Source organism: Aulonocara stuartgranti, assembly GCF_965226115.1.
Source record: "Aulonocara stuartgranti genome assembly, chromosome: 9".
Classification (NCBI taxonomy): Eukaryota; Metazoa; Chordata; class Actinopteri; order Cichliformes; family Cichlidae; genus Aulonocara; species Aulonocara stuartgranti.
In genome coordinates, this window is record NC_138960.1 from 18192367 (window position 1) to 18213124 (window position 20758).

The following is a 20758-nucleotide window of genomic DNA, read 5'->3' on the forward strand; positions in this document are numbered from 1 at the left end:
ATGCGTTGTATGTGTGATCCTCCCACTACACCCAGAGTGGAGCAGGCTGAAGGCCCTGTAGTGGAAAGAAGTACATAAGCAAAGAGACAAAAACATTCTGATTCGGTTGACATATGATAATGCCTGAAGTAAACACGTGTGGATGAACAAAAAGCTCAAACCTTAGTGCGCTCCAAGATGTACAAATTGAAATTAATCTAGCAGGCCTTTGCCATCACAGTTACTGTAAAGCTTTCAAAGCAAATGCCAGCTAATGAAGTTCATTCTCCTCTGTTTGTGCCCCAGCAATGCAAAGTTAAACGCTATTAAGATGATCAAAGCGAGCGGAAAATTGACATGACTTCGTATCTAAATGTATCAATCAATAACTCTGAGGGAAACAGAACGCAGTTGCTCCAGTTCTGAGGAAAGCTTTTTCATTCTCCTCTGCTCACTGACTCCCAAAAGCCCAAAATTTGCTTGATATCTGGGTCTGACCACTTGTTCTGAACTTCTCCCTCCTCAGGTATTGTTTCCCTCATCTCATTGGCTGTTTTGTCCTACGAGCGCTACTGCACCATGATGGCGCAGACTATTGCAGACGGTAGAGACTTCCGCCCAACCCTGGCAGGGATCTGCTTCTCCTGGCTTTACTCCGTGGCCTGGACCGTGCCTCCGCTGCTGGGCTGGAGCAGATATGGTCCCGAGGGTCCCGGCACCACCTGCTCGGTTGACTGGAGGACACGTACGCCAAACAATATCTCCTACATCATCTGCCTGTTCACCTTCTGCCTCGTTCTGCCGTTCGGCGTCATCCTCTACTCCTACGGCAAGCTGCTGCACGCCATCAGACAGGTGCGAATCTGCAATATAAATGTTATGAGAGCGTTTGTTCCAAAGTGAGAAAATGAGCCTTTCGGGAAAAACAGAACACTAATTCTGTCATGAGATGTGACTGTCAAGACAGTTGTGTGGAAATGACCCAGATTTGAGATGAGACACCACAAGGTCATCTATACATTATGTGATTTATATGTAGAGCACAAGAGCGGCCCCTTATCTACGACTTCAATCGAATCACGAGTGTATCATAAGCCTCTCTTTACTGTATAGCCCGGGGCTGCAAAGCCGACAAGAGAGCGGGTAACATGAGTACAAACATTTCAAAGACTTGAGCTTGAAAGCTGAGAAATTTGAACCACCGATCAGGTTTGACTTTTCAACAACCGTCCATTAAAGCTGCCAACATCGTTTTCTTCTCTTGTCTTTAACTTTACGCCTTCGCTGCCGGTCGGGGAGGCTCGGGTCAAACTGCAGCTGTGAGTTTTCTTTTAAAAGCCTCTGAAGCCACATCATATGTGCCAGAGCATAATTGATACCTCGAAGCAAGAAAGAGCAGACAGAGAAAAATGGGAAATCATGACCTGAATTCTGGATGACAGTCATAAATTGTGTCTTCATATTGCTGCTGAGCCGGTGAACTGTTGTAACGGCTCCGGTTATGTCTGAAACTAGGTTGTGTGCTCAGTTCTGTTTTAAATATTAATGGTTTTATTTACACTACCAATCAGAGGTTTGGAGTTCCTCTAGTTCAAGCATTTTGTGTGTTGTGTATTGTCAACATATAGAAAGTACAGCATAGATATTTAAGATATCATCTCACATTTGACTTCTGTATTTATGACCTTGAAGGAGGTCAAATTCTAATAATTTTTCCTTAAAATTAAATACTACCTAGAAAGTGAACTTTGGAGGAGGTTTATGCTCTCAGAGTGCTTCTGGTTTGTTGTTTAAACATTTTCTAATAATTTATTTTGATGTAGTTTATTTATTTATTTTCAAAATGAGTTTAACTTCACATAATACAAACACAAACCACAGGACTATAACTTGGAGGAAAAAGCTGAAGATAAATTTCACACTTTAGGATTTAGAGTATTATTATTCCCTTCAGGTGTAATCTTTCTATTTCCCTCCTCTCCTGGTTTAAAGTGCTTTGCTCTATGGATTAAACTAGGATTTTGTTGCTTATTTCCAGCTTCATTCTTTTTTAGCATTCTGCCTTATGCCCATATTAAATAGTTCTTGGCTTTTTGACACCATAAGGATCTAAGAGTGGAGAAAAGTAAGCTTCTGGGCCATAGGGATTTCCATTATTTAAAATAATGGAATTTCTGCTAATTTAAACTTAAATATAACTTCTGCATTATCTTGCTTACCACATACTGCTGTATTTATGAAAATACATCATTTTAATCAGACATAAGGGCAAGATATATATGCAAAGATAGAAAATGCCTCAATCATTCCAACAATAATGAGATTAAGTCTGCCTTGCACAGTGTTTTTACCAGCTAGTAGCATTAGCTACATCATCAGTGTGACATTATTACTCATATGTAAAATCCATATAACTTTAAAACGTAAGAGCACGAATCAGTGGACTGTAAAGCAAAATACTCCATTACCTGCCACATACAATCGTACTATACTTAGCACAGAAACAGATGACAAATGGTCATTCAAGATCTTCATGTAATAAAAAAACAACAACAATCAGGTAAATATTGTGATTGGTCAGTGAATATCAATAACTAGTAACAGTAACATTCAATATTTTAAAGCCTGACTTTGACTGATTTTCACATTAGAAAGCTGAAAATGGTAGTTTGGTAAGAAAAATGAAGAGCAGCACAGAGCTTCAGTCTGCAGCGTGGTGTTAATGACAAGATTATAGGCAACTGTCTCCATTACACACTGCTGAGGCACTTCATTAAACCTCGAGGATACAGGCTTTCACGCTCAGCGCCGGCTAACTGTAGCGCCGAAAACTCTTTATGGAAAAGCCCAAATAAAAAACAAACAAAAAACATGTGAATGTTATGAAAAATGTACAAGAGAAGGAACGCTGATTTGCCAATGTTTCTTTTACTTTTATTTCATTGCATGTAATATGGTGACCAGTGTTGGTCAAGTTACTTGAAAAAAGTAATCAGTAACTAATTACTGATTACTTCCCCCAAAACGTAATCCTGTTACTTTACTGATTACTTATTTTTAAAAGTAATTAATTACTTAGTTACTTAGTTACTTTTTAAAAACACAATTTACAACCTGAAAAGGTGATATAGCCCAATTCTACTTTTTCTGCATAATCCATCATACAAAATGTAATCAAATGGAAAAGTCCCTTTTTAAAACTTATTTTATTCGTTTTAATCTTTTAACTTTATGCATCAAGCAAAAATTTAATTATATGCAACATTCTCTGACTGGAAGAAATTTGTTTAATATTTAAACCTATTTTCTGCACACTCCAGCACATAAAATAATTTTTTTTGTGTGTTTACACTCACTCTTTCAAATAGATGCAAGTAAAACACAGCAGAAAATAAATAAAGTCAAAGACTAGCGGTCCTTTTGCTCTATTTTCACCTGTAAAGCAGGAGTTGGGTAGGCGGAGGTTTACCCTGGTGCAGGTGTGCCGCAGCGGTCAGTGGAAGACTCCGCGAGTTTCTCTGTGAATTTCCCATTACGTTGTAGCGCACTTGGTGCTTGCTTGGAAGTTACGGGTTTTTTTTCGCTGTAAAAAGAAGTTTTCTTCCCACGCACAACGGACACTAATGTTTTTGTCACTTTTTATGGAATCAAACTCAAAGTAAGGTCAGTACTTCCACGCTTTAAATGCTGCATGCTCATACTCTCTCCTGCACTCGATATATTGTCCGTTGTTGATCTGCACACAGCTGTAGTCACGAACGTTGCACTCGCTTACGTCACTGTCATGAGACATTCTCGCAAAAAATTTTAGTAACGCAGTAACGCAGCGTTCCTACGGGAAAGTAACGGTAATCTAATTACCGTTTTTGGAATAGTAATCCCTTACTTTACTCGTTACTTGAAAAAAGTAATCGGATTACAGTAACGCGTTAACGCGTTACTGCCAATCTCTGATGGTGACACATGTTAACTTCTTTTTATTCATGAATATAAATGCATTCTTCTTTTCAGGCTGATGGTGCCTGTCTGTAATATGTCGTTCTATTAGGGTCATTAATTAGGTTAAACATTATAATATTATGATTTTAACAATTTACACAGAAGCAGCTCCAAAGTAAGTTGTTCTTTAGGTGGAGAGATGGGATGAGTTACATACTCAAGGTCAGAGATGAGTTACTAAACCATATGGACCATATGATGGTGGGTGCATAACATAGAATCTTTGGATAAAACTTAACAGAAGTGGAGCCAGTGGGCTCCCTGCTCATTTGTAAGGATATTCTGTAAAGCAGATGGGGGTGGAGATGTGATATTGAGGTCCCACCTCCTCCTTCATGTTTAATAGCAATCTCACTGGGCAATCAAACTGGGCAAAATGTGAGGTACACCCTGAACAGCTCACCACTGTTGCAGGGCAAACACAGAGACATAGATGCCCATTCACATTCACATCTAGGGATATTTAACCCAGCATGCCTGTCTTTGGACTGTGAGACGAGGCTGCAGAACCCATGCAGGCACAAGTCCACACAGCTGGCTGGTGAATTTGAACACAGGGCCCTCCTATTGTGAACAAACAGTGCTCCCACTCTCCTACTGTTGTGTCATCTTTATGACATGCTGCAAAAATTGATTATTGACTACCCGACAAACAAGCTGCAGCATGTCAGACTGCGCAGAGCTGCACAGGGGGTTGTGCTGTCTCCATTCCTCCATTCCTGCTCACCATGCCACATATAGAAATAATCTGATTTTACAGTGGTTGAATGGGCAGTAGGAGTACAAAACACTAGTGGATTTGTGGAGTGGTGTGAGAGGAATCTGCTTCTGAACCTGAATAAGACCAGAGAAATGGTGATCAACTTCAGAAGGAAAAAGACAGCTACAGTCTGTGTCTGTCCTAGGATGGGATGTTTATGTGGTAGAGGGGTACGTGTACCTGGCTGTCCATTTCAACAGTAGGCTGTAGCATAAAAGTGCAAGAGCAAGAGCAAGAGCTCTGTTTTCTAAGGAAGCTGATCCTTCAATGTGTGCAGCAAAATGAAGTAGTGCACTTAGCTGTGGTCTGCAGGGAGAGCAGCATTTTAGCTAGCAGCTTGAAATCTGAAAAAAGAAAGCGACTGGAGGACTTCTTTAAGTTGGTGAGTAGTTCCAGGTGTCTAATACCTGGGACTCTGGAGAAGCCTCTTGGATGCCAAGTGAAATGTATTCACAAACTTAAAGAAGTCCAGTTGCCTTCTTTTTTCCTGGATGACTGAGAACCTACACAGACATCAGAGCGATTAACACCACCAGGCTGAATAAGCGTATTTGGAAGGCTGTTTCTGTGACTGGCTGAAAATTGGACATTTTTACAGCTGTGGAAGAAAGGTCACTGAACAAACTGTAATCCATCATGGATAATCCTGCATTATTTACTGCAGGCAGCAGAGGACACATTGATTCAGCTGTACTGCTAAAAGGACAGATAGTTTTCTTTGTGTTAGTTTGTGATATAAACACAGATCTCAAAATTTGTTATTAGGATCTCATAACCTATAAAGATTTGTACCTAGTAGTTTATATGTGCTGATGAAATTAATAAAACCATCTCTGAGGTTCAGAGTTTAGGCTAAAATCTTCTACACTTCAACCAGAAATCGGTGAAGGATTTAACAGAGTAATGCAAAATCAGTTTGCAACAAACTTAAAAAGGCAAAATGTGTTTAAGCTGTCAGTGGTAACCCCAACACTAACTTTAGAGAACATCAAAAAGTACCAAACATATAGCTTTTGAAGCATGTCAGAATGGGCATTTTTGTGTCTTCTGTATAGCATTAGTGTTGGGTTTAGGGTCATAATCTGTGATGATTGAAGGAAAAATGGGAAATATTTACAATAATCATCTGAAAATGTCTTTCACAAATATAAAACTAAGTGAAGATCATGTTGAGTGATTGAGCCTAACCCGTCAAATAGTTGAAATAAATTCATTTGAAAAAAGCAGCACGGTGGCACGGTGGTTAGCACTGTTGCCTCACAGCAAGAAGGTCCTGAGTTCAATTCCACCATCAGGATGGGGTCTTTCTGTGTGGAGTTTGCATGTTCTCCCCGTGTTTGCGTGGGTTCTCTCCGGGTACTCCGGCTTCCTCCCACCGTCCAAAGACATGCAGCTTGTGGGGATAGGTTAATTGGATAATACAAATTGCCACTAGGTGTGAATGGTTGTCTGTCCTTGTGTGTTGGCCCTGCGACAGACTGGCGATCTGTCCAGGGTGTACCCTGCCTCTCGCCCTATGACAGCTGGGATAGGCTCCAGCGCCCCCCGCAACCCTGAAAAGGATAAGCGGAAGCGAATGGATGGATGAAAAAATTATATAAGTTAATTGATAAAACTATTTCCAAATCACTGCTGTAAATATTCTGCTTGTCTGTTTATACACAAACAATGGCTCCCTTAATTCTCCTTGTTCTCTTTCTGCATGGATGCCTGTTTGTCATTGCCTTCATTGTGATGTATGTCCTTCATGTTAATCTGTGACAGCTACATGCACAGTGAGTCTAAGAATTAGGGTTGCCTCAGTCTTCGGCTGTGCATCATATGTCTTCACATTAACTGTGGGAACTGTTCGTTTCTATTAGCCCTGTGGGTGTTGTCTGTGTTGATGTTGTTTGCACAAGAATTTAATTTGCCACACCATTTGCTGGTTCATGTACCGTGCTTCTCTGGGTCTTTTCCATGCCTGCAAGCATAAGGAACTTTTTTTTACTAGTTGTTTGGAGCAGAGACTCAATTTAAGTGTAACTGTATGCAATAATCACTAGTTCAAATATTCTCTGTATTGCAGTGTTACCTGTGAGTAAGCGAAGAAGAAAATAGTTACACACCTTCACTGAAGTCTCAATAATGCAACTGTTTTGGTTGTATTAACATTAAAAGCATGACCCCATACTAAATGCAAACACGTCACATTGTAACTTTTCAAAGTCAGTCTTCTTCTGCATCGCTAACGTGGAGGCTGGTAATCTCTGGAGGTCACCATCAGTTGGCTTCCTTTTATCCATACTGAGATATTTCAACCCATCAGATGGATTGTCCCAAAAATATGTTGCAAATGTGCATGTTTGTTGTCCAAAGAGGATTAAACCTTATTACATTAACCATATCAGATTTCAAAGCATCATTTAAATTCACATTCTATCGTAAACTGTGATTAAATTCCTTAAGATATGGAGACAAGGAGTGGAGCAGTTGGTACAGATAAAGAAAGTGATGCTGCAGACTCCGTTACTTTATCAGTGACGCCATCTGAATTAATTAAGCAGAGGAAGACGGGCCAGATGTAGTGAGAAGTCTCTTAGCATACTGCATCCTGTCAGTGATGGCAGGTACATTGATGGATGTAGGTGTAGAGAACAAGGACCCCCCCCCCCAAAAAAAAAAAAAAACAAGCAGAGAGTATAGCTGAGCAGGAAGATGACTATTGAGATTGACAGCTGCGATATTTTTTTAATGTCGTTTTGGCAGTTACTGTATACACTTCGTTTTTTTAATGCCCTTCACAGTTTCCTGTGGTCGACACCAAGTCAAACCTGGATCATCTTACATAAACAGTTTTTTTTTGGTAATGATTAAGATTTTTTAGAAAACTGTGTCTGGTTTTATTCATATTAAACAAGTGTGTTAAACAAACAAGCAAACAAACAAAAAAAGATATAGTCATAGACAGATGGTTTCTTCTGTCTTCATTCTTGTTTCTGATGATTTCTGAGTCTCAGTTAATGTTCTCTGTGTTGTTGTGCTGGTGCTTACTTTCTACATCTATGGTTCTTAGGCTACGTCCACACGTACACGGGTATTCTTGAAAACTGAGATTTTTCATTTTCGTTTTAAAAAAGAATCCCGTCCACACGTAAACGCAGAAATGAAGAAAAACGCTGCTAGGAACATGCCAAAGCAACAGGTGGAGATATATTCCTAACCGTGCAGAAATGTTGGCCAATCAGAAGTCTAGAAGCCTCGGTGGGAAAAAGTAAACAAAGATGGGGCATAGAAGCAGAACCGAGTCGTATGTGTGGAGGGACAGTAACTGTGTGTGTATATGTAAGCATTTAAACACTGCAGAGTACAATTAACAGTAACAGTATTGTAGAAATTCATTTCACTGAAACAATAACGTGGCGCACACCTTTGACGCTGCGTTTTCACCATTTTTCTCGTCCACACGTAAATGCAAAAACTGAGTTTTTGAAAGTCTCCACCCTGGCAGGCGTTTTTAGAAATCTCCATTTTCAGTGACCGAAAACGTCGTTTACGTGTGGACGAAAGATGCAAACGCAGAGAAAAATCTGCGTTTTCAAAAATACCCGGGTATGTGTGGACGTAGCTTTAGTCTTCAGTCACACAGGTCTAGAGATATAAAATGTAGATTCAGCAGCAAGTTGGTGAATGTCTGCTGACTATTTCCAGGTAAAATCAGCTGGAAAAAGGCTGCTGCACTGAAAACACGTGAGGAAAGTGTGATGCTAACTGGAAACTTTACCCTTCAAAGTAAAAGTTGGGCTTTTTGAAACATGTTGGTTTGTCTCCAGTTCTGGTATCTGTTGCACTTCATGGTTTCATCTTTATCCACTGCCAAAGCAATTGCAAGGATGCTTGTGGTGTAGCACTACACACCTCTCTACAACCAACTTCACCTAGCCCCAAATACACGTTTCCCCTGTGATCAGTGGTTGCCAGAAGGTTGCCAACTGGTCTCTGGACAGAATTTTACATTGCAAAATATTTTATTATTGTGTCTATTTGACATATATTCTGTTGAGGTTTTGTTTTCTTGTCTTTTCATTTTAATCTATTTTTATTATTATTATATGGTCAAAGTAGGTTTCCCAGCATTCCTGTTATATCTGTGCCTGACTCACTCTGTGTTTATGCATTGGTCCTTTTTGTTTCCTTGTCTCATACTTCTTGTTTGTGACCATGTTTCCCTTGTTTACTTCCTGTTTTACTATGAAGTGTGTTTACCTGTTTGTTAATTATATTCATCTGTGACCCTCTCCTTCCTGTTTCTCATTACCAGTTAGTCTCTGTGTGTATAAAGACCCGTGTTTCCTCTCTGTCCTTGTCAAGTCGTCTGGTAATGTTTCTTTGTTAATTTCTTCAGGGATGCTTCCTTGTGCTTTGATTTCCACTTTCTTTACATTTTTGCACTCCATATTTTTCCTATTTGCATCTGCCATTAAAGGCTCATCTGTAGAGTTGGATTTCTTGTAAGATTACAACAGATCATCTTCATTCATGATCTCAGATCATTATTGTAAAGCAGAATTGGTCTACAAATGTGCACTCCTAACATGGTTCAGATTAAGCATAAGTAGCCAAAGTTTTATATAATTAAGTCAGTATATGTACATGTGTACATGTACGAGTGATCCAGACACTAGCATTCAGGGAGTTTTTATTCTTGGCTCTATATGTTGTCGTTGAGAGCAGATATCCTTTATTCAATCATCTCAGTCAAAGTCACCTGCTAGGCCACCGGCATCCAATCAGAAAAATGTTGGCTTTAAGGGAGAGCGCCTAAAATGACCCAGAAGTTGGTGTCTCAGGACTTCGTGCAGAGCAAACGAGGAGTGTAAATACTGGACTTTTATTCACTGGAGACACATGTAGGTTGAGAATTGTTAGGTAACTTGATAAATATGTCAGCTATATTATACAGCCAAACAATCACTGCAGTGGTAGAGAAAGTGTGCTAATAAATCCTTCCTGTCACTCTGTAATAAAAAGCTAAATGGATGCAATCAGTGGGAATTTTCTTTTATACTGAACAGTCAGTGACATTTTCATTTCGCTTAACCACATCAGATCTGCTGGTTTTGCTGGTCAATAAAAGAACAATATGCAGTTTGTTTTCACAGAAAGATACTGAGGAAAGTTTGAGAAAGATTGTTTCTTTCTGTCCACTAAATTAAGCCATGTTTCTACAGAGTAAGCCCCTAAGGCAGGAAGATAGCTCTTTGTTTCATGTATTAGTTCTGCGACTTAGAAATCTTTCATTCACGGCTGGTGGCGATCATTCTAATTACCAAGTTGATAAGTGATTTATTAAAACAAACTTGTTGCCAGAATCTTAAAACAAGAGTTGAACTGATAGTCCCTCTGGTTAATGAGCTGATAAGGATCCTAATCCTTATCAGTGCTAAAAGACTGTGCTGCGGACCTGGCGGACGTCTTCACCTCTATATATAACACCTCGTTGTCCTGTTCACTGGTACCATCCTGTTTCAAAGCAGCAACCATCGTTCCCATCCCAAAACAGTCAAATGTCACATGTCTGAACGATTTCAGACCTGTGGCACTCACCCCCATTCCCGCCAAATGCCTGGAGAGACTGGTCATTAAACACATCAGAGCTGCTTTTCCACCATCCCTGGACTCGCACCAGTTTGCATACAGGGAGAACCGGTCAACCGAGGATGCGATCGCCACAGTGCTGCACACATTACTGAAGCACTTGGAACACAGGAACACCTATGCACGGCTCCTCTTTGTAGACTACAGCTCGGCTTTTAATACCATCCGGCCATACAAACTCCGTCCCAAACTCCACCAACTGGGACTTAACTCCTCTCTGTGCAACTGGATTGTGGACTTCCTCACTAACCGTAGACAGAGTGTCAGAGTGGGTAAGAACACCTCTTCCACCCTTGTGGTCAACACCGGTGCCCCTCAGGGGTGTGTTCTGAGCCCTCTGCTATACACTCTCTTCACCCATGACTGTATTTCCTCCTGCGCGTCCAATCTCATTGTTAAGTTTGCAGATGACACTACAGTGCTCGGACTTATATCCAACAATGATGAGACAAACTATAGGACAGAGGTGCAACAACTAGAGTCATGGTGCCACGACAATAACTTGGTCTTAAACACCAAAAAGACCAAGGAGATCATTGTAGATTTCCGGAAGAGGGGTCATAACAACCATCTGCCTCTCTTCATTGGCAGTGAGGCGGTGGAGAGGGTGAGCAGTTTTAAATTCTTGGTGGTAACTGTGACCGAGGACCTGTCCTGGGGCAACCATATCACCTCAGTTGTACGGAAGGCCCAACAGCGCCTCTACTACCTGAGGAGACTGCGGAGCGCACACATTCCCAGATCTCTGATGTTGAACTTCTACAACTGTGCCATCAGCAGCGTTCTGACGTATGGATTTCTAGTGTGGTTCCCCAGCTGCACCAAGGCCGATCAGCAAGCACTCCAGCGGGTGGTGAAAGAAGCTGGCAGAATTATTGGAACAAGTCTGCCAGAGATCAGTAATATCTTCCCCACTCGCTGTCTGAGGAGGGTGCACAGTATCCTGCGGGACCAACATCACCCTGCGCGCCACCTTTTCCATCTGCTGCCCTCAGGGAGAAGGTACAGGTCTATACAGGCCAGAACATCCAGACTGGCCAACAGCCTGTATCCACAGGCTGTGAGGCTCCTGAACTCTCTGCCCCCCTCTCACGGACAATAACCATATCCAACTTCTTAATAGCAATGAACTGGTCTGCATTGGTGCATCATATCTTTATTCTCTTCCCCCTCCTGCCCCCCCCCCCCCTCTTTCTTAAATAGATAACTATCATATCTGATATCATATCTCACAGTACAATAATATTGAATGGGTTGCATTGTTGTATTTTGTCATGTTTCTCAGGTCTTTGTCTGAATTTCTACGAACATTATTGCTAAGGATTGTCTTATTGCATTGGAGTCACACTGGGTTAAATATGTACACTTGGGTTTTAGGGGGTATTTATTATTTTCTTCTCTTTTTTTGGGTTGTATGGAAGCCCCAAATGCAATTTCATTGTTCTTGACAATGACAATAAATAAATAAATACTAAAATACTAAAAATACTTTCTCAGCTTTGTTGTGATGTGGTGATTTTATAATCGAATGTTGCGTGAGGATCGCTGGCAAGTTTTCTAATTAACCGCAGCAAAATGCAGCTTCCCGTGGAGACAGACAAGAGAAAATGCTCACGGTGAGGAAGATTGGCATCAGCTGGGGAATGCGTTTAGCTTTGCTTTGCTGCCTTGTATGTGTGCTGATGTTTGTCGTCTCACAGCGGCGTAGGCGTAAGGTTACCTGGGGTTAAGATAATCCCTTGCTTACACAGCATGTATTTTTCACACTTGCAGGACAAACAAATAAAGCCATCCCCTTAGTTTTGCGATTGAATCTCTTGAGTGTGTTTGTTCAAGCCACATACCAAGCAGAAGAAACTGAAACTGAAGAGGGAGAAGAGTTCCTTCAGGCTTCTGCATCTTTGCTAGCAATGTGAGTTTTGCTTGCTTTACTCCACATTTGTAATCCTTTACAGTTTTATTGAAACCTCGGAGCCCGTAATTTAAAACAATTTAGCATTAGCATTAGCATTATGTGACGGGTATGACCGCAGCGAGGTGTGACCTGTGTATCCGATGTCACTGGTATGATGTTACGCAGCCTTTGCAGATGGCAGCGCGTTGTTACGTGAGGGGTGTATACTGAGCTCTCTCCTGTCCTCACTCTACACCTACGACTGCACGGCCACTAGTATCTCTTATTTTATTGTGAAGGAGGATCTCAGTGCCTTTAAACTTTATTGCTAAGAGAACCATCTCACCCTCAATGTCACAAAAACAGAAGAGATGATAGTGGACTTCTAATGATAATAATGGATTGGATTTATATGTAGCGCTTTTCAAGGCACCCAAAGCACTTTACAGTGAGCGAATGAATATTCACTCACTGGTGGAGGCAGCTACAGTTGTAGCCACAGCTGCCCTGGGGCAGACTGACAGAAGCGAGGCTGCCATATCTCGCCATCGGCCCCTCTGGCCAGCACCAGTAGGCGGTAGGGTAAAGTGTCTTGCCCAAGGACACAACGACCAGGACAGAGAGCCCGGGGATCGAACCGGCGACCTTCCAGTTACAGATGCGCTTCTCAACCCCATGAGCCACAGTCACCCATGACCTTCTAGAGGTGTAGTAAAGCACATACCCGATCACCATCAACAGCGCTGCTGTGGAAAGATTGAACAGCTTCCGTTTCCTAGCTGTACATCTGGCAGAGGATCTCACATGGTCAGTTCACACGAACAACATACCCCTTCATAGACAGCGCAGTTTGACAGGTGTGACAAACCGCGCTACCCATGACAGTGTGGTACCCGTGAAACCATGCTGCCCATGAAACCGCGCTGCCCGTGAAACCGCGCTGCCTATGAAAACACACTACCCGTGAAATCATGCTGCCCGTGAAACCGCGCTACCCGTAAAACCGCGCTGCCCGTTAAACCGCGCTGCCCGTTAAACCGCGCTGCCTATAAAAACACACTACCCATGAAACTGTAATACCCGTTAAACCGAGCTGCCAGTTAAACCGCGCAGGCAGCATGGTGTGACAGGTGTGACGGGCAGTGTGACGGGTGTGACAGCAGCGCGTTTCTAACCTGTGTGACTGATGTGACGTCATACAACCTTCACAGACAGCAGCAAGGTGCAATTGGTGTGATGCATTCAAAGCTCTTTTTTTGGATATTGCCTGCTTTTTATTCTCTTATCTGTCAAGATGATCCAACACTGCTTTAATAATGTTGAAATCTGGGGAGGCAAATTCTGTTGCCAGTTGGTATTGCATGGCAGGCCTTTTCTATGTTCATAATTCTTTCAATTTTCCAGTATCGCCAGTACCACTGGCTGAAATGCAGCCCCTAACCATGACAGAGCTTCCACTCAATTTCTTCAGACTTCTTTAAACTCTCTCCACACCATGTTGAGAGATGTCAAGTGGACAATAACCAATAGTTCTTTGGGAATCACCTTGTTGGTGCAGAAATACCGTTTAATGCCAGTCAAACTGTATTATCTGTGGCATTTTTCACAGATTAAGCTACATAATTATATGAATAAATGTGTTTTTTTTTAAAGACAAACTGCTAACAAAGTGGCTAAAGATGCGGTTTAAAGCTGGTTAATTTTGCCACTAATTAAAGAACAAAAACCATCATTCTCCCTTCATAGTCTTAATGTGCCTGATAATATGTAATAAAAATAGTTTAATCCCCAAGTAGCTAAATTAAGTGAAATTAATCAGAAAGTGTTCCCCATTCTAAAACAATCTCATAACTAAACCGCTCTTGGTTTAACAAACACAGCATCCTGGTTCTGTAAACACTTCGCTCTTTTCTATTGCAGCACACAACACTGACAGCTGATATGTTAAACCTTGAAAAAAAATGAGAATCTACTGAAATGCACTACTCCCATTCACTGGCAGAAAAACAAAGTCAGCAAAGTATCTGTTTTATTGATGGGGCCCGTCAGAGATTTCAAACATATTTATTAAAATGTTTCTGTTTCTTAGCCTTAAAGCTTCTTTAAGAATACGTGTACTGCAAGAACCTGGTGTATAATTTTCAGCTGACGGAGCTTTTGTGTGTGAAGTACCACAAAGACTTGTCATCAAATCTTTATGCATTAATTATCATAATGATATATATCAATATATTGTTTTAAATGTACTTGTTGTTTTCTGCCTATATAGATTTTATTCTATTATTAGGTTACTTTTGGTTGATTGCTGATGCACAGGTTTATAAACTGATACTACAGGTGCTACTACTAAAAATGACTCCGAATCTCAGTCTGCAAACATGCAAAGGCAAGCACAATTATTTTAGCTTGAAAAAAAACCCCATGGCGATCATCTTGGATCAAATTTTGATTGACATCCTATGAGAATAAAGTTATATTGCACCTCAAATCAAACAAAAACAAAAAGCACAATGTGACACATGACTGACGAGAGGAAGGCGATGAAATGCATCTCCACAGACTAGTTGGAGATGTCTATGTGGCTGTGTCAGTGAGAGAGATGGGAGTAGCTGAGAAAGAAAGGAGAAAACGAAATGAAAGATATGTTTGTTTCTCTTCATTTAACACAACCGATAGAGAGGCCTCCAGCAGAAGGCAAGAATTGGCTATTGAGTGCAAATAAAGCTATTGGATTCCAGTTTTTTCTCTTATTCAGAATGAAGAGACAAGAAAAAGAGTAGTAGGTACCCATGATTACCAGTCAGGACTGAAAAAGAAAGTAGAAAGGAGGCTTTAAAATAAGCTAAAATGACAAACATAGCGATGAAAGAGTAGAGTGTACGTACTGGCACTGAATGTAAACAAATGACCAAAAGAGAAGATCCCTCCAGTAATAGCAGGTTATAGGAGTGGTTTGGTAGCAGCATTGAAAAACACCTCAGCAGAAGCTTTGCAGATAGAGCAGGTAGAGCTGTTTTGCAAGTCATTCACTGTTAAGGTGAGCAACTCAGACTCAGTCTGCAAAACTGTAATTGACATGGGATGCGACAGCTTTCTCCCCAGTGAGTGGAAAAAGCAACATTACTGTTGCCTCCTGTGGAACTCTGTGCCCTTGTCCCTGACCTTTTAGACCTTCTTTGCAACCTTGATGACTTTAAACAGAGTGACAGCCTCGAGTAACCTCACCACTCTTAGACTGAAAATGAAAGGAAGTTCAAACCATTGGCTTGCTTTATGTGTAACAGTCTTACTAATATGGTTAAATTTAATACTTTGGAACTGGTGAAACAGACAGGAAATTTCACCGTGGGTTGTCTTTTCGAGGAGATTCTGTATAACTACCATTAGGACTTTAAAAGGAGCTTTCTTAATGTAACCCTCAGCTTATGAGATGTATTAAACAGTTGCCAAAGTTTGATGTGATGCGAAATAATTTTGATAAAATTTAATAGTCATACACTTTAAATGGTGGCTGCACCATTTAATATATTTTTGTCTTTCTAAAAGGGGGAACAAGTCTGCACACTATTTCAATTCAATTCATTTATTTGTCTCCAATTCTTTAGCAAAAAATTGAGCTAATGTTTTAAGAATTAAACTATTAAATTAAAGCATTTAGGTCAGAACACAAAGCCTAAGCTTTTGGCTGACCTTATTTTTTGCGAGTTTATCCATCTCTGCTTAAACCTGTTTAAACCATCTTTAATCTATGTTTAATTTAAGCATCCACCAATGCAATTAGAGCAAATAATTTAAATCTAATACCTCCCCTTGAAGTTGACCCCTTTAAGTTGGAATTTTTGTAATAATTTATATTACCAAAATAGGTCAGAATATTCAATAGCACTGAGTATTTCTCGCTTTTAAATGTTTCACATCATCAAACAAAGTTTGATGTTAGACAATGGTGACCCGAGTAAATGCAAAATGCAGTTAAATGAGCAACAGAATAACATCTACAGAACTGCAGGCATTAGCTGCCTTGGTTAAGGTCAGAGTTCATGATTCAACATTAAGAAAGAGATCCAAGGTGAAAGCCACCATTAACCAAGATGAACAGAAAGACTCACAGAAAATATCCTGTGGACTGATGAGAAAAAGTCTAATCTGTTACAGAAATTAAGCCTTCCAAAAAAATCTAACTAACAGCATTTCATAAAAAGAAAATCATACCAAACATGGTGGTGGTAGTGTGATAGTCTGGGGCTGGATAATGTCTGGTTTATGTCCTGAGGCTCGATGGTGCTTGGGTTCGGCAGCAGGACAAAAAAACAAAATGAAAGTTTTGGGGTACATTAGTCAAAAAACTCATTGTCAGTTAATTCAAATTCCTTGATTGCAGTTCTTGTTGCCAAGGGTAGCAGAGCCAGTCATTAGGGTTAAGGGGCAATTACTTTTCCACACAGCACCAGGTAGGTTTGGATGGCTTTTTTTCCCCTTAATAAATGAAATCATCATTTTAAAACTTTATTTTGGATTTACCCAGGTTATCTTTGTCTAATATAAAATTTTGCTTAATTATCTTAAATATAAAAACTAAGAAGAATGCTTTTTCACAGAGCTGTACATTTTGCCTCTAGACAGTTTTATTTATCTGGTAATCTGACTACTCCACTCCTTTCTGCATCTGTCCCTCTGGTTTACGCAAAGCTTGCTTAATAATACTTTTTTCTATCCCCGTGCTGTCATCTCTTAGGTGATTTTATAAAAATGAAGTTGATGTCCATAAAAACTGATCTATTTGATTAGGAAATGATGAGAACATTGTGCTGCCTAGAGTTGCAGTTTTATGGGCTGGCAAGAACTTTTCATCTCCTCCTTGTGAAGAGTTGCAGACTTAAGATTCAGGATGCAGACTGAACCTTCTGCTCTGCATACAACTGTACACATTTAATCTCATTCATCCTTCAGCTCCTTCAGTATATTGGACAGTAAGGTCTGGACTTTCCTTCCATTCAGGAATTACGGATGCATAGACTGCTTGTTGAATTGCTTTTGCCTGGGACAAATGACCAGAAGGGCTGAATTGCAATTTTGCCCTTTGTGCCACAGTACAAACACTTTTTACTTTGAGACTAGTTCAAACTAATATATATTCATAACATTAGACAATATTTATTTACAGAGAAGATCCAGATGTACTCTTCTTTCAACCAGATGAGGTCTGTAGGACATGCTTTAAATCTCTCAGGCATGAAATATGGCAAATGTTTGTTCAGCTTAGTACTGATGAGATTTTGATTCCTGCAGAAACTCATCAGGGAAAGTCTTGAGCTTCTGTCCACTGCTGTGTACAGGAGCCTTTGACGCCCATGTTTTACTTATCATTCTACTTAACATCTATAACTTAGTTCAGATTCATCATTTCCAAAGAAAAGCTAGAGATGCTCACACATTCTGCTTGTATGCAAACTCCAACCGTCAACCCAGCAATGTGATGGAACATGTCCTTGATCGTATGACACTTTGTGCGCTATGTCTGACCTGATGCTGTCACATGTCCAAACATATCTTAGTTTTTCTAGCACACTCTGCCTTAAAAATGTGCTTCAGGGGGTAAAGGCTTGAAATAATCTTCAAACATCCTCCACGTCCAGCTGACACAGCAGCTGTCACATGGATTGAGAGGCTACAGTTTGCTGAGAGTAATGTGGAAGACGTGATTTTGTTCTCCAAATGTTCATTTTTTTACTTGAAATTTCAACAGTTGACACATAATGGAAACAAGCACAAGTGCCTAAACACAAGTGCATGTTTGTTGTCTGTAATACAAACCAGTGCGTGCCAAGTGCATGTTTAAACCTGGAAGTAGTTGACATGTTGGATGACGTCCATGTTTAAATTAATTACATGCCACAAGAGACCAGTATTTAATGTTTGTCCATTTAACATTTAACAGCACAGACAATGCTTCAGTTCTGATTTAATCCCAGTGACTAAAGCGTTCACCGGCATTAACTGATAACGTCATAAACTCACTAACACAAGAAAGCCATACCTGTGTTTTTTTTTAAAGGTTTCATCAACAAAATAAGTATAAATCTAGATACTGAGAAGAATATGAACACTTAATTATTCATTAGATTAAATAAAATTCTTACTCATCTCCAAGCACTCTCAGTCTGAGGACGTCTTCTTTCTTTTCTTGTGAGTTTGTAAACCCACCTTGAAAATTCAGTTTGATGAAAATTAAATGGGGAAAAAAGACAAAAGTAACTTTTTATGATGTTTTCTCCTTTTTCTTTTCTTACCTGAGTAAAATCGCATCTTCTTTTATGTATGATAGAAATTATTTATTTATGATTTCCAGCGTATTAAATCATACAGATTAGTCTCTGTTGTTGCTAAAAGAATATTGCTTTTACTGCTCTAGGCCTCTGTGGGTCCCGCCAATTGATTGAATTATTTGATGTTCATCGTGCTACTGTCTGCATTTATGGTCTTAGGTTATTGTGCATCAGGTGTTTTGGTTTTTGAAAACTAATGTTTGCATTCTGGTTTAAGGTGTGTTTTTACACAAGTCAGCTCTGAGTTGTGCTTTTGGAGGGGAGGTATGGCAGCTTTATAACTGGTCAGGGGGGCACAGACATAGGGAATAATAAAGCAGAGATTAATGCCACTGTTGGGGGAGAAAAGTCTACAAGCTGCTGAAATTGCAGCACCACTGTTTTTTTGTCTGGTTTTTTTTTTTTTGGCATCATGACAGTAGATCAGTAAAGTGTCTTTTCCTCTTTGTCAGGTCCGCAGCGTGAGTTCAGTGGTGACCCGTCGCAGAGAACAGCGGGTGCTGGTGATGGTTGTCACAATGGTGGTATGCTACCTGGTCTGCTGGCTGCCCTATGGTGTGGCAGCTCTGCTTGCAACCTTCGGCCCGCATGATCTTTTGACACCAGAGGCGACCATCATGCCGTCACTGCTGGCCAAATTGTCCACTGTCATCAATCCCTTTATCTACATATTCATGAACAAACAGGTGGGTTAGTGCTCTTTATTTGTCTTAATGACTTTTTTGCAAACATCACTCTCTCTCAACATCTCTTCAGTTTTATTCTAAAACATGCTTACAGTAGAAAAGGCAGCATCTCTTTTATAACTGTAGATCCATCATAATTCATTTAAGGTTGTCTACATCTTGTTTGGATTAGTTAGTGTTGGAGATATAAGCATACAGTTTATGGTACCTAATTTATGCAGACATAAACGCGGGTAACTACCCAAATGGATGTTGTGTGGCCCTTCCTTCCTACCTATAATTAAACCAAACCGAAAGCAGTTTTTCTGTGACAAAATGAAAAATTAAACATTTGACCCTTTTACAGAGACTCTTTTCACACCTGGAAGCTATATCTAAACTAAATTGTGATTTCACAGCTCTGATTGATGGCACAAATGGTTTAACTGAGTCTACTCTAAGCTCAAAATGACACCTTTTCAATGTTTGCTTGGTTCAACCAACAGCGCAAATTTCTAGATTTATCAAAATTACTGAAAGGCAGACGAGATCGTTTACATTACATTACATTTAAAAGCTGGAACCATAAAATTTAGGTGTTTTCAAAACCAAGAAAGGGGCAAAAAATTTTCTCACAGCACTGGCTTAATGTCATTTACACAGAGTAAAAGAGATGTATACATTTAACATTTAGAGGGTAATAAATTGAGTAAGAACCTTTTTAAACAGTGAGATTGAGTCTTCTTCTAGTCTGTCACATGGTTTGCAAGTTTAATCTGATAATGTCTCCTCAGGGACATTGTGATAATGTCCCTGAGGAGCTTCCCTTAGGTCATTCCAGAAGCAACGTTGGTGAGTAGTAGGGGAAAACATTATCACTAATGGCCAGCCGGTTCCAGAGACAGCTGCACCCTCAAACTCCAACCAGCTTACTTGCATTCACTTAACAATGCACATATACTACCACAATCTGAGGATTTGCAGACATTTTCAATGCATGAGCACTACGCGGCATGAGAACAAGAACAGAGAGGTGCTTTGTTTGACAGGGACAACTTTAAAAATCAATGATATCTTAGAAAGAAACACACAGTGCAAACATAATAAAAGGCATGTAAAGGACACTACATCCTTCTGACCTTCTCCAAAGATCATACCGTTGTTATTCTGAGGCTATTGGTAAATTTATGGGTTTTCATAAAATATGGATGACAATTGGAGGGTGGATGTTTTTTATTGAGATAGCTTAAAGAATGCTTAAAACAGAGAGTTCAGCTTGTCTTGATGGCTGACTGGGTGTAGTTATTAAGACTGGTTCAACTTCATATTGCAGTTGCTCACTGCTGGTTGTTTAAGGTTTACTGCACTGTTAATGTTTCTTTGCAACTTTTCTAGGAGTGCAGTCAATTGTCATTTTGGTTTTTTTGTTGCACAGTTCTCAAGGACATTCATTTTCTCAGTTTTGCGTTCTACATGCCGACCATCAAGGCAGCGTCAT

At 40.1% G+C, this 20758-nt stretch overlaps 1 protein-coding gene across 1 annotated transcript in view; it reads left to right on the forward strand.

Moving 5' to 3' along the window:
- Nucleotides 1-20758, forward strand: part of tmtopsb (teleost multiple tissue opsin b) — a 47938-nt gene that overhangs the window by 13376 nt on the left and 13804 nt on the right. Inside the window, exons 2-3 of the mRNA XM_082545871.1 lie at nt 506-834; nt 19048-19281. Of these exons, the coding sequence (XP_082401997.1) occupies nt 506-834; nt 19048-19281 (563 nt within the window). The remainder of the gene's footprint in view (nt 1-505; nt 835-19047; nt 19282-20758) is intronic.